General features: G+C 34.3%; 1 protein-coding gene across 8 annotated transcripts in view; it reads left to right on the top strand.

Annotated features, from left to right (window-relative positions):
* LOC141521015 (tyrosine-protein phosphatase non-receptor type 20-like) overlaps nt 1-27,336 on the top strand; it is a 292,732-nt gene extending 265,396 nt beyond the window's left edge. For 3 of the 8 annotated variants that reach the window (XM_074233092.1, XM_074233090.1, XM_074233091.1), the window contains 8 exons: nt 2,831-2,937; nt 7,331-7,479; nt 8,240-8,330; nt 10,568-10,899; nt 14,355-14,447; nt 17,861-18,076; nt 23,754-23,816; nt 25,152-27,336. In XM_074233092.1, the coding sequence (XP_074089193.1) occupies nt 2,831-2,937; nt 7,331-7,479; nt 8,240-8,330; nt 10,568-10,899; nt 14,355-14,447; nt 17,861-18,076; nt 23,754-23,816; nt 25,152-25,232 (1,132 nt within the window). In that variant the 3' untranslated portion in view covers nt 25,233-27,336. Of the gene's footprint in view, nt 1-1,176; nt 1,288-2,830; nt 2,938-7,330; nt 7,480-8,239; nt 8,331-10,567; nt 10,900-14,354; nt 14,448-17,860; nt 18,077-23,753; nt 23,817-25,151 lie in introns of those variants that run through there. The other 5 variants (XM_074233094.1, XM_074233093.1, XM_074233097.1 and 2 more) reach the window with 3 other exon arrangements.
* Nucleotides 27,337-27,893: the final 557 nt, after the last annotated feature.

Below are 27,893 nucleotides of genomic sequence, written 5' to 3'. Positions count from 1 at the left end.
CTCCTCAGTTTTCTTTCTTTACTGACTTAGACTCAGTTTCAACATGGATACTACTTAAATTTTTCTCATAGCCCTCCAAGGGCAAAGAGGCTGCTTTCCCCTTTGCATTTTCCCATGGTGATTTGTGACTTCTCTAGAGAGGGTAGCATGATGGAGGAAAAAATCAATCTCAGAGTCAGAAATTCTGCCTCTCTCACATCCTGGTTCTGTGTTATACTCAAGGTCCTAGGTAACTGTCTAAGACTTTAAGTTACAGAGAAGATGTCAACTAAGTAGAAATAGAGGGAGTTTCTTTAGCCAAGAGTTTGTTTTACTGATGAAATCACAGACCCAGTCCCTATACCTTCAGAGGCATTGACTATGGAGTATAAGAGTCTGTTCTTATAACTTATTGATTTATTTATTTGATCAGACTATATATGGAAATTTGCCCATTGCAAATAATTTGATTGATTCTTATGAATGTGAGAAACCATTTAGGCTGGACAAATGCACCTGAAACAATGCCACAGCTTAAAAGAGTACAATTAGAAACAATAGTGGCAGAATTATTTACAAGTTGAAGCAAGAAAACAAAAGCAATGGCCAAATGTTGACTTATATTACTCTTGTTTTAATGGCAAGAAAGTCAGTTAGACTATTTTCCACATGAGTAAATTTTATTTATTCAGTTTCCCAAGTCAAAGACAGAAGAAATAAGAATTGCCTGGCACAGCCCTAAAGGATTCTCTTTGTTTTGAGATGGACTGTCAGTGATATGCCCATCCATAATGGGCAAGTCCTTGCTTTTGTTGATAATGTGGGCCAAACTAATCCATTTGAATAAAATTCCAGTTGAAGTAAATGGAATTTTAACAGTATGCACAAACAGATAAAAGTAACAAATGCCTAAACTTTTAGAACATAGGATAGAGTAGAGAAATTATTTCATCTTGTCATCTGTCTTCACAGACAGTCTATCTAATAATGGGATAAAATTGGCAAATGGTTGCTTGTGTTATAACTGACCTAGTGAAAACCATTTGAATCTTGTGTATTCTCTCCCATGAATTTCCTTTAAGTGCCAATATCACTTACCAATAAATCTCTTTGTTAGTTATTTAAGTCATTATTGCAGAATAGATATTGACCCTTTCTTGTTTCCTTTTATCCCATTCTTACCCACCCCTCAACCAGGAGGTCTTTTAAAGCAAGAGGGTTAGTTACTTCACCCAACCCAGGGAAGTTATGAACCAGAAATATAGGAAGATTAGTGACAGAGAGAGACAGTTCAACTTGAACACGTAAGTAAGTAGGGACCAGGGAAGGATTCTGTAATGGGGCAGGATGGGAAAATTTCAAGACTTTCTGACTCCTAATGATCAAATTTTCAGAAGGTTAATCAATTTTTTAAAAAAAATATTTTCCAGGACATTAGATAGCATTTATTTAAATAAGGGCTACATCAAGAGGTGGGAGGCTGTCTATGTCTTCCTCCTTTCAGCAGAATAACAGATTAGATCAAAATGGATACAGGATCTAGACATAAAAAAAACAAGATTATAAGCAAACTAGAAGATCAAGGAGTAGTTTACCTTTCAGTTCTATGGAAAGGGAAGCAGTTTATGACCAAGAAAGAGATGGAGAACATCATTAAAAGCAAACTAGATAATTTTGATTACATTAAATTAAAAAGCTTTTGTACAGGTGAAACCACTGTAACCAAGATCAAAAGAAATGTAGTAAATTGGGAAACAATTTTTACAATTAGTATTTCTGACAAAGGACTCATTTCTAAAATATACAGAGAACTGAGTCAAATTTTCAAAAGAAAAGCCATTTCCCAATTGACAAATGGTCAAAGGATATGCAAAGGCAGTTTACAGATGAGGAAATCAAAGTGATCCATAGTCATATGAAAAATTGCTCTAAATCATTACTTATTAGAGAAATGCAAATTAAAGCATCTCTGAGGTACCACCTCACACCTTTCTGACTGGCTGATATGACCAGAAAGGACAATAACAATGTTGGAAGGGATGTGGGAAATCTTGGACACTAATACTCTCTTGGTGGAGCTGTGAACTCATTCAACCTTTATGTTGCCCAAAGGGCAACAAAAATGTGCATACCCTTTCATCCAGCAATACCACTGCTGGGTCTATACCCTGAAGAGATGATGAAAAAGGGTAAAAACATCACTTGTACAAAAATATTCATAGCAGCCTGTTTGTGGTGGCAAAGAATTGGAAATTAAATAAATGTCCTTCAATTGGGGAATGGCCTAACAAACTGTGGTATATGTATATCATGGAACACTATTGTTCTATCAGAAACCAGGAGGGATAGGAATTCAAGGAAGCCTGGAAGGATTTGCATGAACTGATGCTGAGCGAGATGAGAAGAACCAGAAAAAAACATGGGGGTGATGTTCAACCTTGATGGACTTGTCCTTCCATCGACAACCAGGGACAATTTTGGGCTATATGCAATGGAGAATACTATCTGTATTCAGAGAAAGAATTGTGGAGTTTAAATAAAGACCAAAGACTATTACCTTTAATGTAGAAAAAAAACCCTGTTATTATTTAATTTTGCCATCTCTTATACTTTATTTTTCTTCCTTAAGAATATTATTTCTCTCTCATCACATTCAACTTAGATCAATGTATACCATGGAAGCAATAAAAAGACTAACAGACTGCCTTCTGTGGGGGTGGGGGGAAGGAAGCAAGATTGGGGAAAAATTGTAAAAATCAAAATAAAATCTTTCTAAAAAAAGAATAATAACATTTTTAAAGGCGAACCTCATTTGAAAGCTTAAATAACTATAAAATTTTTTTCTTAATAGTGGAACCAATGTTTGGAGGGGCTCAGCAAGATATAGCACTGAAAACTGGAACATTGAAGATGGGCAACATGCAGGATCGTCCCGTGATTCAACAATTGGGGCTCCAGGTATTTCTTGGATGCAGTTATGTTTTTGTTGGAAGTTGCCTTGTTAGCTTTGGAGTTACAAAAACCCATTCAAAGGCAAAGATTGAACATTTTATGGTAAAATCCAAGATATAAAGGCTTAGGGAGAAAGGGGAAAACACGGCAGGTACAGAAGAGGGAGAGATGGAATGATCTTTTTCCCTTCTTGCCAATGTTTTTATTTTTTCAAAATGAGGTTATAGATTTTTGCTTAAATATTTTTATGAAATAATTTTAACTCTAGAAATGTTATATACAATTGTTGTGGTCATTCAGTAAGCAATTATTAAATGTATACTAGCTAAAGCATTGGGAATACAAAGACAAATATGAACCACTTCTTGTATTCAAAGAGTTTGTATTTAAGTTCAAGAAGAGAAACATCAAAATAGCTAGTCATATATAGAGTGCATAGAGAATAGATGGAAAGAGAGGAAATAGTTTTAGAGCTGTAAAGTCCTGCTTAAGGATAAACAATGTGTTATGTCCTTTCTTCTTCTCCCACTCATTTAATGACTCCAACATTTCTTTTGCACTCCATGTATGCATATATATATATATATATATATGTGTGTGTGTATATATGTATATATACATATATATATATATATATATATATATATATATATATATATATTCATTGCTTGACTTTCTCTATCAGTGCTTTTCATTTTAGGTCTTGACCAACCTGTTTATGTTTGTGAAAATATTTCTTTAGCTAGGATGCAATTATTTTGTTTCCAATTTTAATTGAATTCAAGTCAACAAATATTTCTTTCATTAATGAGGGCTTTGTGCTAGGTGTATGGGGAAATGCAAATAAATAAGACATAGTCCTTCCTGTAATTTATAATTCATATAAATTTACAGGTTTATATATATCTATTCTTTTTGTGATTTCTTAAGGAATGATACTGTTACATTACAATGTTGCTGTTATTTGTCATTTTCAGTCATGTCAGACTCTTCATGATTCTATTTGGGGTTTTTAGGTAAAGATGCTAGAGTGGTTTACCATTTCCTTCTCATATTATTTTATAGATGAGGAAATTGAGGTTAAAAGGGTTAAATGATTTTCCCAGGATTATAGAGATAGTAAAGGAGCTAGATTTGAACTAAGAAAGATGAGTCTTCTTGATTGCAGACCGGTTACTCTATCTATAATCTTAATTTATCAGCTCATTCTCTAATTAATGAGTCTCACCAAAGCTCCCTTTGAGTTCCAATTCCTGGTGTTCCGTGTCCATGAGTTTTATCACACTTGTGAACTATTGAGCCTTCTTTCTGTTGTATATCTCTATTGTATCTGGTTTGGACATTATCTTCCTTTCCCTCCATATTAGACTTAATATCTGCTTGACTTTGTCCAATTCATTTAAACAAATATTTATTACTTACTACATACAATACATAAATAGTCATTTTAGGAGAGATGGCAATGGTGGGGGTGGTGAATGGCCTGTTTCAATGCGCAGTAACTAGTGAAGCAACCAAGTGGTACAGTGAATAAAATTCTAGATGATTATTCAGGAAGACTGATTGAATTCCTGCATCCCCTCAATTTTTGCCACTACAAAAAGAATTTCTACAAATATTTTTGTACATGTGAGTCTTTTCCTCTTTTTCATGATCTGGAATAAATCTAGTAGTGATATTGGTGGATCAAAGGGTATGAACAGTTTGATTGTCCCACGTTTCCCACATCCTCTCCAATATTAATCATTTTACTCTTTTATCATATTAGTCAATCTGATAAGTTTGAGGTGTCATCTCAGAGTTGTTTTAAATTGTATTTCTCGAATCAATAATGATTTGGAGTATTTTTTTCATATGATTATAGATAGCTTTAATTTCTTCATTTGAAAACTGCCTGTTCTTATCCTCTGATCATTTATCAATAGGAGAATGAATTATATTCTTATAAATTTGAGTCAGTGCTCTATACATTTTAGAAATGAGTCCTTTATCAGAAACACTAGCTGTGAAAATTGTTTCCCAGTTTTCTGAATTCCTTCTAATCTTGGTTGCATTGTTTTCATTTGTGCAAAACCCTTTTAATTTAATGTGGCAAAATTATTTATTTTGCAATTTATAATATTCTCTTGTTTGGTCATAAACTCTTCCTTTCTCTATAGATCTGACAGATAGACTATTTCCTGTTCTCCTAATTGGCTTATGGCAGCCCTCTTTATATTTAAATTCTGTATTCATTTTTATTCTATTCCACTGATCCACTTCTCTGTTTCTTAGCCCACACCAGACAGTTTTGATGACTGCTGTTTTATAATATAGCTTTTATCTAGCCACCTTCTTTTGCATTTTTTCCATTAATTTCTTTGATATTCTTGACTTTTTGTTCTTCCATATGAATTTTGTTACTTTTCTCCCTAACTCATAAAGTAACATTTTGGCAATATGCATGGTATGGTTCTGTATAAATAATTTAATTTAGATAGAATTGTCATTTTTATTATATTAGCTCAGCCTACCCATGAGCAATTAAGATTTTTTCAATTGTCTAGATCAATCTTTATTCAAGTAAAATTGTTTTGTAATTGTTTTCAAATAGGTTTCTGGATTTATCTTGGGAAGTAGGAAGTATTCTATGTTGTCTCCAGCTACTTTAAATGGAATTTCATTTTCTATCTCTTATTGTTGTTGGGCTTTACTGGTAATATATAGAAATGCTGATGATTTATGTGGGTTTATTTTATAGACTACTTGCTAAAGTTATTGTTTCAAGTAGTGTTTTAGTTGATTTTCTAGGCTTCTCCAAGTATACCATCATTTCATCCAGAGAATCAGAGTTTTGTTTCCTCATTGCCAATTCTATTTCTTTCAATTTCTTTTTCTTCTCTTATTGTTAAAACTAACATTTCTGATACAACATTGGTTAATAATGGTGATAATGGGCATCCTTATTTCATCCCTGATCTTATTGTCAATGCTTCTATTTTATCCTGATAGCATATAAAGTTCTGATGGTATTAGATAAATAATGCTGGTCATTTTAAGGAAACTCCATTTATTCCTCCCTAGTGTTTTTAATAGGAATGGGCAAAGACTTTTTCAGAATTTATTGAGATAATCATGATTTCTATTTTGTTATTAATATCATCAACTATGCTTATTGTTTTCCTAATGTTAAACCATTCTTGCATATCTGGTATAAATTCTACCTTATCATAGTTTATTATCTAAGTAATAACTTGCTGTAATCTTTTTTCTAAAATTTTATTTAAAATTTTTGGACTAGATATCTTTATGGAGATTGGTCTATAATTTTCTCTGTTCTACTCTTCCTGGTTTAGGTATCAGTGCCATGTTGGTATCATAAAAGGGATCAGACAGGACATTTTTTTTCACCTATTTTTTTTCAAAGGGTTTATATAGAATTAGAATTAATTGCACTTTAAGTGCCTGGTAGGATTTACTTGTAAATCTATCTGACTCTGGAGATTTTTTTTATTAGGGAACTTATTGTTCCCTTAATGAATTTCTTTTTCTGAAATAGGGCTATTTAAGTATTTCTTCTTCTGTTATTTTGTGTAGTGTATTTTCTTGTAAATATTCCTCAGTTTCAGTAATGTTTTCAGATTTTTTGGCATGTGGTTGGACAAAATAGCTTTGAATTATTAATTTGTTTTCCTATTCATTGGTGCTAAGTTCACTGGTAATTTGATTTTTTTCACTGTTTTAATCAGGTTTTTTCATAAAAACTCAGTTATATTTATTAGTTCAATATTTTTCTTTCAATTTTATTAATTTCTTTGATTTTCAGAATTTTCAATTCAATAGTTAATTAAAAATTTTTCATTTTTTTCTAGTTTTTTTAGTTGCACATCCAATTCATTGATACCTTCTTTCTCTATTTTACTCATGCAAGCATGTAGAGATATAAAATTTCCTCTAATGCTTTGAGTGCAAACCACAAATTTTGGTATGATGTCTTATCAATGTTACTGTCTTGGATGAAATTGCTGATTTTTCTATAATTTACTGTTTGATCCATTCATTCCTTTTTAAAAATTTTATTTATTATTGGCAATGGGGTTAAGTGACTTGCCCAAGATCACACAGCTAGACAATTATCAAGTTTCTCAGGCTGGATTGAACTCGGGTCCTCATGACTCCAGGGCTGATGCTCTATCCACTGTGCCACTAGCTGCCCCTCTTTCATTCTTTAATATTAGATTATTTAGCTCCCATTTAGATTTTATTTTCTATGGTCCTTTATTAGAAGTAATTTTTATTGCACCATGATCTGAAAAGTTAGATTTATGTAATTCTGAGGGAGGGAGATAGGGTTTGTTTTTAAAAGAAAATTGAACACAATTTCAAGTATTATATATGGCTATCATTTCCTCTTTTTTAGGTTTGATAATTATTTCTGAGGAAGAACTAATTGCAGTATCAGAAATTAAGCCAATTTTACCCACTTTGCATTTGATGGCAACCCTCAGAGAGCTGATTGAAGCCACTGAAAAGCAGATAGCAAGAAATGAAACCTTCACCGAATTTTTGGTAATTGTGCAAATGATAAAATGATAAAAGTTAAACACACATATATGTTCTTTACAGTCTTAGATGAAAGGTAATTTCAAGAATTCTTTCTTGAATTATTGGCCTCTCTACTGCTATTTCTTCATAGAGTAAGGGATATAAAGTTTAAAAATATATCTTCCTGATTTTTCTGGTTTACATGCATGTTTTATGGATAGGGAAAGGATGTTTCCAGAGTGTTTAAATTTGCTATTTTCTTGGTTAGTATATCAAAATAAAGACTTGTGGAATTATTGGGGTAGGAAAATCTTGACTGAAAACTATCATTTTCAGTCACTTTATGAGAAGAGTGAGTGCTAATGATACTAAAGTTAAGACTTTTCTTATTCATTGTAAATGTTTAACAGTTGACTAAATGAATTATGACAGATAAAGAATATCCAGGGACATGTTGGCAAATGTCTAATAACTGAATCTTCAAAAAAATTTAGACAAGACATACTTTTTTAGTTTAATCTGCATTGTTAATGCTTTCTTCATTACTTAAATCTGGACAATCAAGAAGACAATAAATCAAGCACTTATTTGTAGCTTTTTTTGGTTTCCAAAGTATACATGCCCTCGTTGAAAATTTGACAGGTTCTCTTGAACCAAGATGAGTTGGCTCCATTAGTCCCCTGACTCATTTTTTATAAACAGGTGTTTCAGGGATTAGTAATATTATATTAAAAGTTAATCTTTTGCTGTAGGAGAGGAATCATCATTCTTGTTTTCTTTTAAGTCTTTAGAACACATAAAGCCACTTGATGACTGCATCTTGGGAAATGCTCCACAAAATAGAGAGAAGAATAGATATCGAGATATTATTCCATGTAAGCAAATATCAATTTTCATAATTTTAAAAAAAATATATATATAGAAATGCTAAAAGAGAGGTACTTTATAGCCCTGGAGATTAGGAGTAGAACTTGGAGATCATATTCATCTATTGTTACACTTACATGTGGAAAACTTAACTGATTATATGGGTAGTATTGCATTCATTAAGGCAAGATGACTGATTTCATAAGATTAGAGAGCTAGAGGTGGCAGGGACTTCAGAGGTCATTCAGTTAAATCTCCACAATTTATAGATGAAGAGACTGAGTAGATTGGTTGACATGACTTGTTTAAAGTCACACTGTTTGAGAGATGATATTTGAATCCAAGTCCTCTGACTCCATTGCCATTTGTCTTTCCAGCGTACTATTCCTCATGTTCCCTCCCACAGCATTAAGTTGTAGGGAATATTATATAATGAACTAGCAGTCCCATTAAAGTTTATCTTAGTACATTAAAGAATTTTTGTCCATGTGTGTACAAATTAACTCCTGAGGTGTTTGCTACCAAAAAAAAAAGAAAGATCATATGGATCATGTAATTAAATCCAGAATGTCCCATGTTCTGGTTTAGGTGCATTGTAGGTGAGTAACTAGCCTAAATTCCCTTAGTTTAGGCTGACTTATTTTTTCATATAAAGAGCACTTCAATATTCAAGAGGTACCAGTGCAGTGCCAAAGAAGAAAATTATCCTTGGGGAAGCCATGAAAACTAAAAAGTAATCAGAAAAGTTTTAAAGAAGATAGGACTTCTACTGATGCTTTAAAGAGAGACAATATAGTTTTATAGATGGTGAAATGTCCTTCAAACCAGGAAGTTCATTTGAATTCAAGATTTGCTAATGATGCTTATATACTATATGATACCTAAGGCAAATTATTTAACTTCTCAGCTCCCAAGTCAGTTAATGAGCAAGTTGTCTATATCAACAGAGGGAGTATTCACATTAGCAGTGTCAATATCATGAATATTTCTTATGAAATCACAGACCTGGACAAAAAAAATTGAATTAAAACTATACATATTATACCATGTTTATTTTTTTTACTTAAATTTTATTTTCATATCCCTCTTTGTATTCTACCCTTTCCCCAATTGATAAAACAAGAAAAGTTATTAAAATCATGTATAAAGAAAAGAATAATTGACCATATCCAAAAAATCAAAGTAAAATAAGTGTTGGGGGTGTACAGTGAATCCATCACATCTCCAACAGGAGGTAGGTAATCTATTTCATCTTGAGTTGTCTGCAAATGGTTAGGCATTTTTTCAATTAGAATTCCAATATCTTTGAAAATCAATTTTACAATGTGGCTCTTATTACATAATTATTCCCTGGTTCTCCTTACTTTATATTCCACATTAGTTTATTTGTGTTTTATCATGATTCTTTGAAACTATCCCCTTCACTATTTCTTACTATACAGTAAATAGTATTCATGGTATGCATATGCCACAAATTTAATCTGACCACTCCCCAGCCAGAGTGGTGTCACTCACTTTCTAATTCTTAACCACTGTAAAAAGAGCTGGTAGAAATAATTTTGCTCCCATAGATCCTTTTCTTCTTCATTTGTTCTTTTGGAGTGTAGGTCTGGTAGCATCACTGGGTCTAAGGTTATGCATAGTTTGATAGTTTATAGGGCAAGATTCCAAAATTATTTCCAGAGTAGCTAGACTAGTTTATATCTCCACCAACAATACATTAATGTATGTATTTTTCGAACAGTTTCTCTAGAGTTTGTAATTTCTTTTTTGGCCACTTTATCAGTCAATCTGAAGAGCATGATGAATTCTTTTAATGTGCATTTTCATATATCTTGTTAACTTTGATTTCTTCCTTTGAAGAAAGTTTTCATGTACTTTGACCATTTTTTTAATTTGGAGAATGGATAAATATGTTTCTACTGCATAATTGGATTAGAACTACCTTTGAGAGATTATCTGTACTGGGCACAGAAAACATATTCTATAGATTCTATTTTATTGATTTGGTCCAACTCCTAACCTGTAGTCAGAATAATGTCTTAAGTTCTTTATTTGGTTAAAATTTGTCAGTTTGCTATCTTCTTATTCATTGGCTTGAGAATTTGATCATTGAATTAATAGTAGAATATGGAAAAAATCCTGTTTCTGTCATACTAAAATGAATTAGCACTCTTAAGCTACTTGACAGGAATAAGAGAATCATATCTGAAAGACAATTTTTTTTTGTTTCTGTATGATGTAGATGATGGTACTCGAGTTCCACTTGGAGAAAGGCAGGGTTACATCAATGCAAGTTATATCCGAATATTGAATTCAGGGGAAGAATACGTTTACATTGCAACCCAAGGACCCCTGCCAGGAACCACAGAAGACTTTTGGCAAATGGTTTGGGAAAATAAGTCTAATGTCATTGCCATGATGACCAAAGAGATAGAGAATGGACTCATCAAATGCCACCGTTATTGGCCCATGTCTCGGAATAAACCCTTGGAGCTTCAAGATTATGTTATTGTATTGGAGGATTACCAGATACTGGAAACTTTTACAATTCGAAAGTTTAAAATGGTTAAAAAGGTAAGTCCTTTAAAAAAAGAAGTCTAATAACACCACCACTGCCAAAATCACCATAGGCATTATATAATTTTGTTTTTGAAGTTAGGGAGTTGGGAGAGTAACAGAGAATTGAATGGGATGGATGTGTGAAATATAGCGCAGGAGAATGAGTCCTTTCCACAATCACATCCACAGTGAGCAGCTAAGTGACACAATATGTATCATATGGGTCTTGGAGTCAGGAGGATGGGAGTTTGAATCCAGCCTTAGACATTTGCCACTTACTAGCTGTGTGACCTTGGGCAAGTCAATTAACCCTGACTGCCTCCCATCTAAGGCCATCTCCAGTTGCCCTGATTCATATCTAGCCACTGGACCCAGATGGCTCTGGAGGAGAAAGTGAGGCTTGTGACTTATCACAGCACCCTCTACCCTACATTCAAAACCAATTCATGTGCTTATCATGGCATCACCTCCCTGATGTCATGGTCTTTTTCAAGAATGAAAAACATAGGGGCAGCTAGGTGGTGTGGTGGATAGAGCACCGGCCCTAGAGCCAGGAGTACCTGGGTTCAAATCCAGCCTCAGACACTTAGTAATTACCTAGCTGTGTGGCCTTGGGCAAGCCACTTAACCCTATTTGCCTTGCAAAAAACTAAAAAAAAAGAATGAAAAACAGAACATCATCATCATCATCATCCCCAGGAAGTAGACTTGCAACTTCTATTCAAATACTGCTAATGACAGGGCACTAACATATCTCTTCAATCTATTTCTGTGTCACTTTAAGAATTAGGAAGTTTTTCCTTAGCTGAATGGAAATTTGCTCCAATGCCTTCTACCTTTTGGTCCTATAATGCTCAAAGAAATAAAGTCAGTGTTTCTCTTCCATATGACAAATTCCTCTGGTATTTGAAGACATTGTTTATGCTCATTAGTCTGTAATTTAAATGATCTACCTTCTTCCCCCTTTTTGGAAAATTGTATCATCATTTGCATTCTCCAGTTATATAGCCCCTCTCCCATTCTTTTAGATACTTTGAATATCACTGATAGGAATTCAGTAATTAATTCCCCAAAATTTCAGTCATATTTCCCTTCCCTACCAGCATTAACTGCCTGGAGAAGAAGAAAGAGATGACGCAAAGGTATCACAATCCTGTATGCTTTTTAAAACACTGAAAGATGGCAGGGCAAATGTAGGTCCTCAAAAATGGGGTATCATAAATATTTCATTTTATTTCTCATAATCCAATTTAATGCAGTTATCTATTTGATAGGCAGTATAGTAGAGACAATGAAATGTGAAACTTGGGAGTTAAAATTATCCTTTAGAGACAGTCTGTGTTCCTTGGGCAAATGCAAATTTGTATAATCCTTTATATATATTATATATATATATATATATATATATATATATATATACACACACACACATACACATATATATATACACATACACATATATATATACATATACATTATATATACATATACATTATATATACATATATATACATATACATTATATATACATATGTATATATATATGATTTGTAGAATGGGGATGATGACATATTTGTAAAATTTTCAGTTTTGAAAAGTGCTGTGAATATATTAACTCATTCACTATTCTTGATAACAACCCTGTAAGGTAAATCCCAGTCTCAGACTCATTTTGCAAATGAGGAAATTGAGGCTTAGAGAGCTTAAAATGAATTACCCATGATTCCATACCTGAGGTTACAGTTACTGAGGAAATATTTGACCCTAGGTGTTTTTGATTCCAGGTTCAGAGCTCCATCTATTAAACCAAGATCATGATTACATCAACTTTTTGTAAGCCTTAGAATGCTATGTACATTTCTATTTTATTATTATTATTTTAATTGTGGTTGTGGTTATTTCAACTTAGTATTTTATTTTAGGATAGCAAATTATAGGATGATACTCTCCATTAAGTAAGACAGCATAAATTATGTCCATTTTTTAAAATAAGGAAATGGAAAAATGAGTGCACATGACTTAGTGGTACTTGTGATTGGGAGAGTTTTTTTAATTATCCTATGACTTCAGATAGAAAAATAGTTCAACATGGAATTTTTTTAATAAACCCACATTTAAATAAAAGGATTCCTAAGCTATTTACTGTCAGTTTCATTAGGGGATTCTGACAATAATAAAGCATGAATCAGTTTTGGTAAAGAATTGGGGATAATGGAAATCTATAGGATGTTTATGATAGTTTGGGGACCTACCTCTTAACCCTGAGCTCCCTAGAAGGATGTTCAAAAGATGATAGAGACATTCTCATTGTATGACATTCTCACCCAGAGATCTTCATTTTATAGACAGAGACATTGTACAGCCCCTCAGTCTTTGCCAAGAGCTCTCAAGACAAAAGTGGACATTCCCAGGATATCTGCAGGGATATTCCTTTAGATGATCCTCATTCAACTAAGTGAGAAGATAACAACAAATCCCTATATGATCTGTATGCTCATAATCTAAATCCCTATATGATCTGTGTGCTCATAATCCAATTTGATTGACCATGTCCACTACCTATCAGAATCTAAAAGCTGGATTAAATATTCTCATACATTTGCATAGATATTGTGATATAGTGAATAGGGTACTTACTTTGAAGCCAGGGAGATTTGGGTCCATGTTCTTCTTCCAATACATAAATAGCTAGGTGACCCTGTGTAGATCATTTAGTCTCTAAATACTCTAGACAATTTTCTAAGACTGAAAGTTGGAGAGAAGATACTGACTGGCATGCGGGGAGAAAATTTTATCATCCAGAATTAACCCACAATTATGAAAACACAGATCTAATTTCCATTATCTTTTGCTTTTTTAAATAAAATTTCAATATGTATCAGTCTATTTACACACTTAGAATAAAAGGATCACTGATTCAATTATAAAGAACCTAAAAGGTTTTCTTAAAAATTATGATGTGAAAACCCAGAGGAGGATGTATTTTGACCAAGCCTCATAGGTGATGTTACAGAAAAAAGGAGTTGGACCTAGGATTCTTTTCAAATATAGCCCATGGTCTCTAATTTACTCCATTTGCATATGGAATAATTTGCTAGAATGCCTTACCATTCTGCTTTATTCCAAATATCAATGGACCTCTTTATTTTTGATTTCATGTATTTTTCTAAAAGATGGCATAGTTCCACCCTTTTAGACATTAGATTAGTAATGAGAAGATCTGGATTCTAAACCTAAATGTATCACTTAATTAGCTTTGCTGAGCCTGGACAACCCACAATCTTTTGAACCCCAAGAAAATATTTATTGGTAGAATGAAAGAATCTACTTGAATACTGGGGGAAAATATATGTAACTAGGGGTCAAAGAACTACAATCCTTAATTTGTAGTTAGCTATGCAAGATCTGAGGCCATCTGACCAGGATTTCATTTTGATCTAAGGCCATCTGACCAGGATTTCATTTCCTAGGATACTGGTAAAAGGTGTATTTCATCACTTGGATCAGACAGAGATTCTGGGAGGAAGAAGAAGGACAAAAAATGCAAGGCAGAATTGAAAAGGGTAAAATATAATATCTGAGAGTCCCAAGTTACTGTTCCAGAACAGAGTGGAACATTGGCAAAAAGTCACTGATGAGTCCAAGGAAACTAGATGACAGAAAGGCAAAAACTGCTAAAACTGCAACCAAGAAAGCACAATAAGTATTGGGGCTGGATAGATGTCACACCTTAGTGCCATTTTCCCTTGTTTTCAATAATCTGGATAAAGAAAAATCTCCTTTCTAGTTTATGATGAAGAAGGTCAATTAATTCAGTATCAATCAATAAATATTAAATACCTACCATGTGCCAGAAATTGTTAAGTATTAAAGATACAAAAAGAGGCAAAAAATCATCCCTGTTCTCAAGAAATTTGATATAATAGGGAAGACGACATGCAAACAAATATTTATATAGCAAACTATATATGGCATAAATAGGAATTAATTAAAAGAGAGAATGCACTGGAAATATGAGGAATTGGAAAAGGCTTCCAAAAAAACATAAGATTTTGGTTGAGACATAGTGGAATCCACTGAAGTCAAAGTCAGTAGGTATAGATAAGGAAGGAGAGTATACTAGACAAGGGGAGAGCCAAAGAAATTCCTGTAATTGAGAGAAGGAGTGTCTTATTCATGAAATGTCCAGGAGGACAGGGTTACTAGATTGAAGAAAACACATTGGGGAGTAAGGTGTGAGAAAACTGGGAAGGTAGGAGGGGCCTGGCTTAAGAAGAACTTTGAATGTCAAATAGCATTTTTTATTTTATTCTGGAGGTGATAGGGAGCCAATCAAATTTACTGAGTATGTGTTTGGGTATGTGACATGGTTAGACTTCCATTTAAGGTAAGTCACTTGTATGGTTGGAGGATGGATTGGGGTAGTGGGGAGAGACTTGAACCAGGTAGATCCACCAGCAGACTGTTACAATAGTCCCAATGTGAGGTGAAGATGGCTTGTGCCCAGAGTGGTGGCAGTGTTACAGAAGAGAAGGGGAATATTTGAAAAAGAGGCAAAGATGAAATCAACAGATTTTGGTAAAAAATTAGATATGGAGGTGTAAGATTATGAGGAGTCTGGGTTAAATTTCTAAATTAGAAATCTGACAAAATAGTTTGGTGGTGGTGGTGTTCTCTACTGTACTAAGGAAGGTAGAAGTCAAAGGAGGACTTGGGGGAAAGATAATGGGCATATTGAGTATAAGATATCTACTGAACATCCCATTCAAAATGTTTGAAAGGCAGCTAGAAATGTGAGATTGGGGCATAAGAGTATTTGGAACAAAAGTAGATTTGAGAATCATTTGTATAGTGAGGGATATTAAATCGATGAGAACTGATGAGATCACCAAGTGAAGTAATATAGTGGGAGAAAGGAAGAAGGCCCAAGAGAGAACCCCAAGAGATAACTAGGATTAGAGGGTGTGATCTGGAGGAGCATCCAGCAAAAGAAACATAGATGGAGCAGTCAGATACATAGAGGGGAGAAACAAGAGAGTAGTGGTATCTCAAAAACCTAAAGTATACAGAGTATTCCGGACATGGTGTCAAAGCCTATATGTAGAGAGAGAGGTTAAGGAAAATGGAGAATGAGAAAAAAGCCACTGACTTTAAAAAGTAAAAGATCACTAGAAACTTTGGGAAAAGTAGTTTCATTGGAATGAGAAGATCAGGAACCAGCTTGTAAGAAGTTAAGGATAGAGGGGCAGCCAGGTGGCGGCTAGGTGGCGTAGTGGATAAAGCACTGGCCTTGGAGTCGGGAGTACCTGGGTTCAAATCCGGTCTCAGACACTTAATAATTACCTAGCTGTGTGGCCTTGGGCAAGCCACTTAACCCCATTTGCCTTGCAAAAACCTAAAAAAAAAAGTTAAGGCTAGAGTAAGAAGAAAGAAAAGTGGGTGAGCTTATTGTATATGACCACAAAAAGGCAGAAGAGATGTAGGATGATAACTAAGTGGGGATAAAAGGATCTATGGAGTGTCTTTTGAGGATGAAGAATACAAAGAAATGTTTGTGCATAGAAGGAAATGAACCAGTACAGGGAGAGAGTGAAAATATGTGGACGATAAGGGATGACAGGAAGCATTCTTTTGGAGGAGATAGAATGAAGTGGGATCGCTTGAGGAGTTAGTCTTGAAAAGTGGTAATACCACTTTATCATGTGATACAGGGATGAAAGAAGAAATAATGGCAGATGATATTTGAAGGAAGGAAGAAAGGAAATTACAAAGGAAGGAAGGAAACAAGTATTGAATGCTTTCCTCTATGAAAAGTGAAAATGTTCTCCATTAGGAAAGGTTTGCTAAAAATATTTTTAGTTTTTAATTTTATATTCCAATGAAATATTTTTGCTCATTCTATGCTGTGTTTTTAAATTTTTTTTAGTATTATTGACATTTAAAAGCCCATTGATGTTAGAAGCCTCTGGTGGCATGGAAGCATAGGGAGTTCATAACACAATGAAAGTAAATTTGTTTCTCAAATACCCCACATTGCTTGTGAAATCTTGACTTTGTGACTCATGAGGGTCAGTTGAATGAATTAGACACATTTAACACAGAGAAGAGTGCACTCATTGGTGACCAAGTAGCTGTGTTCAAGGATCTTATAGTTTCCTATATATAAAGTCTCCTAGAGAGACAGTATGCAAAGTATATATATAAAAAGTTAAATTGGTTATAATTAGCAAAGGGGAAAGTACACTTTAAAAATCCCAAAGAATAACAGAATTTGAAAGTTGGAATAGACCTGTCATATGGAGGCAAGATTAGACATATACCTTCTGTGACCTCAGAGGGAAAAATTAGAAACATTCAGTGGACATTACAAAGAGGCAACCTGAGACCTGATATCTGGAAATATTTCTCAACAAATAGACCTGTCCAAAAGTGGAATTTGATACCTTGAAAGGCCATGGTTTTTGCTCTTAAAAGTATTCAAGAAGAAGTTTGGACCATCATTTGATTATTTTATATTGGGGAATCCCTTCATTTTTGGTTTGGACTTCACGGTCACTGAGCTCTATTCCAACTCTTAAATTCTGTTATTCTTTGGGAATTTTAAGGTGGACTTTCTCCTTTGTTCATTTTCTCAATTTAACTTTTTACATCTTATTTGTACATACTTTGCACATTGTCTATCTAGGAGACAATATGGGAGAGACTCTATGTCTCTATAGAGGAAACTATGAGATCCATGAGAACAGAGACCCTCTTCTGTCTGTCTTTCTGACCCCCATCCAGAGCCTGGCCCATGTTATCTGTTTTAAGGTTTATTGACTTATTAATACTACCTTCCCCACCTAATCCCCCAAATTGTCTTTAAAAAGATGCTTTGCAAAAGTCTAAAGTGTTCTACTAACATCAGATAGTAATATCACAAGCTAATGACTTGAGGTCTCTAACCTAAGATATGATGATGTTGCTTCTCTCACAGCCAGGATCCGTTCACTTTGTGCATCAAATACAATTCATTAACTGGCCAGACCATGGCATTCCCACATCATTTGATGCTTTTGTTAGATACATCCGCTACATGAAGAAGATCCACGAGACAGGACCCATTATCGCACACTGCAGTGCAGGCATAGGGAGGACTGGGGTCCTCTTATGTGTGGATGTTGTGCTTCGAGCCCTGGAAAAAGACTTTGAGGTAAGAACTGTTCTACTCACCCCAAGACCCATCCCCAAGATTCATACAAGGGTGTCAGTGCACTGAAAGAGGTCTTGTGAGTTTGGGAATCAAAGGTCCTCAATAAAAATCCAAACTTTGACAGTAATTATCTGTGTGACCATGTGGTCATGTTACAAGTGATTTAATTTCTCTGGAGCCTCTCTACATAATTGGGGAAGTTTACCTAGATGATCTGAAAGGACATTTCCAACTCTAAAATCTATGATCCTATCTTAGAAGAGTAATATTTGTTCCCTGGAGCTTTTCAGGATGCTTTCCAAAATAGTGTTGGTGATGGGAATTTTTACACACTGAAATTAGTCTACTCAAATTACAGCAAAGTATAAATCAACATATCTTTAACTAGAGTGGACATCTGGGACTTTTTTCTAGGATTCTGAATTTAGGTGATACTGACAGTAATTGCAGTCCTTCAGTAGCATAGTAATATCAGAGCTTAACACTTGCAAGAAGAGCTAAATAGGAAAGTTAGTAAAATGACAGAATGAGTGCCTTCATTTCATTCTTTCCTCCTCCTCTCCCTCCTCACCCTTTCTGTGCATGATGGCCTCCTTAGAATAGTCTAATGCTGATACCCCTTTCCCCTCCTCTGAGGGCATATTTTGGGCCACTTGCTCTAGGTGTAAAGATTTGTAGTTATGATTTATCCAGTGAATTGCCATCCTAGAGGATGCCATCCTGACTTGTCTCCAGCTACTACAATGTCTTTCCTGTCTTTATTGCCATTTACCTTCTGCCATAGTTTGGTTCACCTATCCTTTAAGATAAAGGCTAACTATGCTGGGAATCATTGATCTCTACTTCAGATTCCATGGCATCACCTGAACCCATGGTCTTGGGCAGAATTGGAGAATGATCCAGGAATTCTAACTCCTGATTGATGTCCAATCTGTAAAACCATTGGGAGAAAAGGAAAGGGAAAGGGCTGTAGCTCAGATTTCTTAGGTAACTTTGCAACGCTTTAGTATTTTGAACAATATCAAAAACTTGCAAAGGGTTTTAGGAGCAGCTAGGTGGTGGAATCAGGAAGACTTGGGTTCAAATACCACTTCATATATGTACTAATTTTGTGACTGTGGAAAGTCCCTTAACCTTTGTTTTTCTTAGTTTCTTCATCTTGTAAAATTGACATAATAAATAGTAGCCCCTCCATCCCCAGATTGTTGTAAAGAACAAATGAGATGCTATTTATAAATCACTTGGCAAATAAAAGATGATATATAAATGTGATAACGATAATGATGATGATGAGTTCATTCATTTAACAAACATTTATTAACTGGGCCCATTAAATGTATCAGAAGATGGTTATTTAAAGACAAAAAGTAAATATTCCCTGACCTTTAGGAGAGAAGATTTATTTCAGGAATTATGTAACTGAAAATTTAAATATAAATTTAAATATGGGAAGTAAATTCCAGGAGGAGAACACTAGTGGTTGGGGGAAGAAGCAGTAAAATCTTCATATAGATGATGCTTTACCTGCATCTTAAAGAAACAAGGAGACTCATTGAGACAAATTTGAAAAGGCTATGCATTCCAGGACTGGGAAATTTAATATATAAAGGCTTGAAGCTGGGAAATGGAATATTGTATATGAACTAGTTGGCTTAGAAAGTTATGTTGGAGTCAGCCTGTGAATGGCTTTAAAAGTCATTCTAAATGATCCTAGAGAAACTGGGAGCAAATGGAACTTCTAGAGTTAGGACGTGACAGACCTACCTATACTTTAGAAAGATCACTATGGCAGCTATATGAAACATGGATTGAAGAGAGGGGATTCTTAAGGGCTTGGGATACCAATTAGAAGGCTGAAGAATATCCCATGGGAGATGAAGAGGATCTGAGCAAGGTGATTGAGATAAGGATATATGGTTGAGTGGATGGATGGATTAGAGATATGCTGTGGAAAGAGAACTGACAAGACTTGACAACTGAAGTGATGAGGGAAGAAGGAGGAAGAATTGAAGATGGTTTCAAGATGATAGACATGGATGACCTGAAAGGGTCTGATGGTATCTTGGACAGGATTGGAAAAGTTAAGGGAGAATGTGGTGGGAAAACTGAACATAGAGGTGGAAGGGAGTATAATTGTACACAAGAATGTACTGGGGAAAAAATAGTACACTGAAAATTTTTGAAGTTAAATCTTCATTTTCTCAATCACTTTAAGTATAGACACACAACGACAAAAAACTCAAGCCCTGATTAATAGTATTTTTTAATTCCTGAGGCATAAATGTTTATGCTGAAAACTGAACAGTCAGCTTTTGAAAGCCAGTATTAGCTGACTCTAGAATGCTGGTGTTTATACCCCACATGTTGGAGTTTACCCTACTCCTGATTTGTAAACCAGGGACATTTTATGAAAAATGAAACTATGATCTTCCTCTAAGGGCTTAATATCTCCAAGATCAGAGACCAAGGGTTGACTGCTGGTCTAAATGGGAAAAAAACCCAAACAAATAAAAATCACAATAAAACTGGTGCCTAAGTAGCCCATCTCAGACATGTCACTTAATGGTTCATTGGGTTTCATCAGGCCTGGGTGACAGAGGTAATATAACACTGGTAGATCTTGTATATTCTAGTGTAAAATTCAAGTGTAAAATTGCCATTTATGGATGACTTTAAAAAAACCACCACTAACAACTCATCCAGATTCCCTATATCTGATTCTGTAGGAGGAAATAGTGTACCCTTGGGATTGAAAGTAGGAAAAAGAATCCTTCATCTCCCACTTCTGCCTGAGGCACTTAAAAGCTATAGATTTACTTACCATCTAAACCCAAGTAGGCAAGATCAAGCTGTTTGTTTCCCAGCTTGATGAGGCAGTGAGAAATAGAATGACTGCTTCAGCAGAAATGTTTCTGTTTGCTTCTTTTGAGTTCTTCACTCCTTTTTGATTTTGTGGGAAAGAACACGTTGGTTATGCTAATATAATGTGTTAATGAACACTTTGATGTTCTGTGAAAGAAAGCATTCATCCACATGGACCACCTGCTGCCTCAGTTGCTATGACACAGTCTTTTTATTTGTGACTGCAAATCATAAGTTCTCAGAGATGGAAAGGGTCTTAGTCATCTATCTATTCCCAACCTAATGCAGGAATGGCCTCAGGATGCCTCTGAGAGAGGTGGCCAACCAGTCTGTGCTTTTCTACCTTTGGCAACTGAGTACTTCCATGGGGCAGTCCATTGCATTTATAAGCATTTCTAAAAATTATAAATTTCTTTTTCAATCTGAACCAAAATTAGACTTCCTGTTCTATCTTAACATTGATCTTGGTTTTCTCCTTGACTGCACCTACAGAAAATATCTCTTAACATATTTGCCATAGGATATTCACTCATATAACATCATAATTATACAATCAGAATGCCTTAATTTTTTAAAGGAGAAAACTGAGAACTCAAAAAGGTTAAGTGACTTGCCCTAGGACACACAGACAAGAAATAACAGAATTGGAATGTTCTTTGTTCTTCCTACTTCACTATATTGCCTCTATGTTTGAAGGCAGATAACATGTCGTCTTCCCCACCCCCCACCTTAGTCTTAAGCATCATGTTTTTAATTTTATAATTTTAAGTCCCAAGGATGTTTCTAGTTTATGCTGCCACATTTACTTTCAAGTATTATTTCCCTACATGTATTTTATCTTCATGAATCTGAACTGGACTTACCAGAAATCTCTGACCACACCTAGTGCTTTTCCACCTTCAAATCTTTCTTCATATGGTCCACTGTATTTTCTATGTCCTCCACCAGTCTCTGAGACTTTCTGTTCCTCTATCTCTCCTTTAAGATACAAATTGAATTCTACCTCTTCAAATCTTCCCTCATTCTTCCAGCTGGAAGTAATTTCCCCCCCTTGAATTTCATATCTATTTTTTTCTTTCTATGCTCTTGATACATTGAATTGAATAATAGTAATAGTTATGTTAGACTCCTAAGTATAATGTACTCTTTTGTTTGAACTGAGTGAGTTGATTCCTATGTCTGTGTTTTCTGTTGATATTTTTCTTCATTGTTTCTCTATTTTGTGAAATGATAATTCATAATTTTCATCCTTCTTTTAAAGTATTATATTTATCTAAATGAATGATGAATGAGATGAACAGGTGGCTAAGTGGATAGAGCATGTGAAAAAGACCTGAACTTAGCTAGTCACAGACAGTAGCTGTTTAAATCTTAGGCAAGTCATTTGACCTGTTTGCCACATTTCCCTCAATTAATAACAGGGAATAATAGCACCTATCCCACAACAAATAAAATAATATTGGTAAAGAATGCAAAACAGTATTTTGAACATAGTAGACACTATATAAGTGTTTATTCCTTCCCCTTGACTGAATTTGATAAGAAAATCAGCTCATTAGCTGATGGATGTTTTCTGAGCTCTTTTGACGTCCTTGTTGTGGTAAATGCTTTCATATCAGTTAAATCTCACTAAGGAATGGGACTAATCAGTATTTCTACTTTTATTCATTTCTACTTCATAAGTTTTCTACTTTTATCCAATGTGCTTAAGTAAATTGGTTTGGACCAATTATAATTATGTCCAGTGTTATTTTCTTGTCTGAATCCTTTCTTTTTGGTATTGCTTTTGTCCCTTATTTTAACCTGTTTATCTGACTATTCACAGACAGGAGATTCTGAAATGACTCACCCTGATCACCAGTCATTTCCATTCTTAATAAGCATTTGATCTGACAATATTCTTTAAATTCTTTGAGAGTACAAAGACAAAAATAATAGCCCCATCCCTCAAGAAGCTCAACTTGTACAAGACTTGTAAAGGCGAAAGCCACCTAGTCCTCTGTGATAATAACTCTGGACAAGACTCAGACAGACTTGGAACTGGAATCATTACTTTTGGTTGTTTCTGGTTTTGCCCAGTCCTATAAATTCACTGATATAGGGAATTCTCAGGTGAGGAAACTGCTAACTGAAGCATATGAATCCCTGCCCTGCTGCTCATAACCTTAGAGAGCTTGAGAAGATGATGTGACCTGCCCAGCCTCATATGACCATTGTGTATCAAAGGTGAGACTTCAATGAGTTTCCTCAGCCCGGATAACCCACTATATCATGCTACCTTTCAACTACATTATTGGAGTTAGAGAATTTTCTGGGCTAATTCCATAATTTAATCCTTGTTAAAGTATCAATTCTAAGAAGCATCTGCACTGAGTTTCAAGTTACTTCATTAACTGACTCTTTAAATTCACTTGGAGGGTGCAATATGAATGCCATATATTCAATCAGGTTTATTTTACTTTTTAAAAATAGAGTTATTCATGTCCTGGGCTCTCCCATAGTTGTCTGTTATGATTCTTTCCTTTAAAAGAATAGAAAATTGTTTAGTAAAAAATTTTTTTTTATTTTCTTAAGTACTTGCTCTTTGGATTAAAAAATATATACTCTTCCTTTGGAAATGTTTCTTAGTAATGGGAGGGTATATTTTGCTACCCCTGAAAATAAAATAAACACTTTTTTATTAGATTAGATTATATAGTCATGGTCCGGAAAAGGTTATGCTTAACATGATATTTCTCTGTGACCAGGGTTAGAATGATAGGCCCAAAGCTTTTCTTTCATCTTTATTAATGGTCTCTCAATTTCCTTCTAACAGTTCAATATCAAGAATATTGTGACTCAAATGAGAGAGCAACGTTTTGGTATGATTCAGACCAAGGTAAGTTCTTACTATAGAGATGGAACCTAGAGACATTTTGGTGGATGTAAGGAAAGTTATTTCTGGGGTTGGTAGAGTATTTTAAATCAATAAATATCAATGCCTCTGCCATGTTCCAAAAAAAGAACATTAGTCTGGCTTTAGTAATGATTGCATTTATTCATAGAGCATAAAGACAGAACCCAACTTAGTCTTTGTTTTAGCTGCTAGTTTTCTTTGTAGACTTTCTTAATTTTCTGGAGTTACCTCAGGTTTCTGAATATTTAGTTTTGATATATCAAAATTCAGTTGAATAAACAGTTATGAAGCACTTAACTATGTGCCCTATTCTTGATACTAATCATACAAAGACAATGAAACATTTCCTCTTCTCAAGGTAAACATTCTACCTAGAGGAATCAACATATAGACTAGTAAATAAATATAAAGTCCTATAAATTATATTTATATTTATTTACTGCAAATATAAATATATATGTATACACACAGACATATACACATATGTTGTGTAGATCACAATCCCTCTATACTAGTAGAATAGACAGTTTAGTGAATGCCTGTGGCCAAAATACTCTCAGAAATAGCCAACCTTCCAATAATGTTCCTCCTTGAAGCTAATTGGCTAAATTAGTCCTCAGATTACAGGTTATTGCTGACTTCTTCAGCTTTCAACATCTTTTCTCTTTTTAGATTTCAAAGCATTGCCTTTGTAGATCTCTATAACAAAATGAAGCACTGGAGTATGATTTTAGTAGGAAAAAATCATATATGTATAAATAAAAGGAGAAGAGGCAATTATCCAGTTCACTCTTTTCTCAAACAATTTTTATTTGAAACAACTAAATAATTTAAGGAAAGAGAGGCCAATTTTCCTTAGAAGAGAGAGAAGATTGCTTTCATATTTAATGTCAGCTCACTATTTCAGGTTCCTGATGGAGATTTATTCTTAGAATTATAGGTTTGGGAAGAATTATGAAAGATCACATAGTCCATCTCTCTAGAAGTCTATGCTGAAATCAATTAATCAGCAACCATTTATTAACCTCCTTCAATATGTCAAGAAAATCTTTTGAGTCTGAAATTAATTTGTGATGTAAGGATAAAATTACCCTCAATAGATGATTATGTACTTTATACTCACATTAATCATCACAATGCTTTTCTCTGATAAACAATTTGTAGAGAATTCCTTGAACAAATATGTCTATCTACCAACTTTATGGAGTCATTGATAGAATTGAAAAATCTTTCAATGTGTCCTATAGCTGTTGATATTTGCATTTACTATAGGTAAAAATTGATTTATGTTGCTCTCTGGTTTTCATGTATATTTAGGAGCAGTATCACTTCTGTTATGAAGTTGTGGTTTATGTTCTACGGAAAATTCTAACCTCTACTCCCGGTTCTACTGAATAAGAATGATTCTTGCATTGCATCTGAAAGCGACCAAGTGACTTGGTATCTGTTTTTTAACTCCATGGACATTTGCTTGCCTATGAACGCAATAACATATTTTTGTTAGTGTATTCAAGTACCTTGGTATCTGAAGAGTATCTGAAGGTAGTATAGCACAGATTAAGACTGAATTAATGCTTTAAAAGAAACATTATTGCCTCATAGTGGCTATTTTTCAATATTATCACAACGCTATCTCTCTCTCAATGGAGCAATCATAACAGACAGTAGCTATTTTTTTTTTTTTTTTTTGGCTATGCAACCGAGAGGATGTCAGGGAACAATAAAGAGTCTTAAACATTTTGGATAAGATTTTATTCAGGAATGTCAGCTAAAGGTCACTAGATTTCCAGAAGTTTATTAAATACTTGTTTGGGGAATAATTTAAGGCCAATTAACAACAGGATAACAGGTACTTCAAAGAGAATCTTGTTTCTGTTCTTTGGCTAAAGAGCTGACATTTCTATTTGATTCTTTGAATAACTCAGTCTTATCAAAGACCCAATTAGAATGTATTTACCGTGACTAAGCAATGAGGGTCCCATTTCTAGTATTCTTCTTCATGCCTCTGGTAACTTGCTGAGATTTCAAGGGGAATGTGGTATCTTTGAGGCAGTTGAATATATGTTTGGAGCAAGAGGATGTAGGGAAAATGAAGAGGCAGGTCAGGATTTTCCTCTTCTCACACACAAAAGTGAACAGTTTAAGATAAAAATGGATATTTCTGTGTTGGAGCCAAGAAGTAAAATTATTGCCCAACTTGAGTTCTTTCCCATTTCAGTCTACTCAACCTGTTGTGATTGGTATCAAATAGAAATTTTTTGGCTTATTATTCTTACCCTTTAGTTGACCAATAACTTTTGATTTAAAAATATCATTTCATAATTTTGAATTATTCACAAGATCCCTTAAAATTGTAGATTTTCTTTTTTCTGTCTGGGATTTGTGATCTTTCATTTCTTTCTCTTTTTTTCCCCTCCCTTAAAAAAACTTAGAAGTTTCATTTGGTTTTCTAATTTGCAGTGGGGGGGGAAATAAAATGAATTTGGATTTCTGAAAAGAAAGACAAGCAAATTTGCTTTTGAAGGATTTATTATTGCATTCAGCTTAGATAGGAACTTGTAAATCGATAAAGAATAACAGTGATATTATGTAAGGGAGTTTCAGTTCTACACTGTACACTATCATCAATTAAAAAGAATTGATAAAATTCTGTACATTCAAGTGGTATTGATTAGTGATCAGAGTGACTTATGCAACACACTGGGGAAATGCCTCGAGTCACAGTTGTAGATCCTGGGTTCTTAAGAGGCTTAATTGCTTTCCTTAACTGCGTGTGCACTTGAATTTGCTGAGGGAAATTGATGGTTTTTAGATAATTGCGTTTTTTTTTCTGCTGGGTAGTATACCATGTATGTGTGTACATGCTTTAAAATTTTATGTTAAAACAAGTTGATAATTTCACTTATATTATTTTGTTAAGCAGTAGTCAGTAAAAGTGTTTGCCCTAGATATTTATTCACTATATTTGATAGCCTTCTCTACTTTTTTTGTAAAATAATTGTTCTCTATATATTAATGTATGACATTTTTGTATAGGACTGTTCAAATGGAAATGTTTACTATGTATTGTATAAAAGTGTTTTTATTTAGCTAGGCCCAAGATTTTTCTTGTGAAGTCAATTTCTGTGATGATGCTGGTATACTTTTTTTGGCATATTCATAGCTTAGCTTCTGCTATTCTTTGCTTAGCTTCTACTATTTTTACAGCTGGACCAATTTTCAATTTCCCAGGGAAATTAAAGAAGAAAATTTGGAAATATCGACTGCGCATTCATTTTCATTTCGGTCTCAGGGAGGGAATTCTAAATGTAAAAAGTTTTTACTAATTAAAATATTCTTGTAATGAATAGGGACTCAAGTTCTACCCTAAGTTAAGAACATGGAACTCCCAATAACGCCTGTGGGAGTATCTCATGACTCTTTTGGCTATACTGTTTTTAATACCTTAACATGTGTACACATTAGTTAATGTTCAGTTTTAATTAAATCTTTTTGAACAACCTTTGTGCATAATATTTATATATTAGATCAAAATTACCTTCTCTAGAAGTGATCTCTACAGAGTTCTATCCAGATAGCTCTTAGAAATGTAGTTTGAGAGTTCCCTTTTCCCCCCCTTTAATCTGCCTGTGACATAATGGAATTATTAATTCAGTTCACATTTTCCATTCATGGATCATTTAACGGAGCTGTTTTTTATGGAAAACCTCAAAGGAAAACACCTTGAAATCAGTGATGTAATAGCAAATTGAAAACTCCCTCAAGTAATGAGTTCTCAGTGTAGAGTCCTTCTTAATTGTTTTTCATCTCTAGGTGAAATGTGTTTTGCTGTTTGTGAGTCTCATTAGGGTGTCAGCTCAGATTTCTCAAAGGATACCCAAAGTATTCAGGGGTGCCAGATAGGACAAGGGAAATTTATTCAGGATGTCAAAACAGTCTATTGATGATGCATCAGCAAACAAAATGATAAAAAGGGACAGGGGTTGCAGTACTTGCTATATAGTAAGTTTATCCCTCTGTTTATTCATTCCTCAAGTGAGTGATTGAAATGAGTTCAGA

The sequence above is a fragment of the Macrotis lagotis genome, chromosome 4 (genome assembly GCF_037893015.1).
Source record: "Macrotis lagotis isolate mMagLag1 chromosome 4, bilby.v1.9.chrom.fasta, whole genome shotgun sequence".
In the NCBI taxonomy this organism is placed as follows: Eukaryota; Metazoa; Chordata; class Mammalia; order Peramelemorphia; family Peramelidae; genus Macrotis; species Macrotis lagotis.
This window is presented reverse-complemented; position numbering and strand designations above follow the sequence as displayed.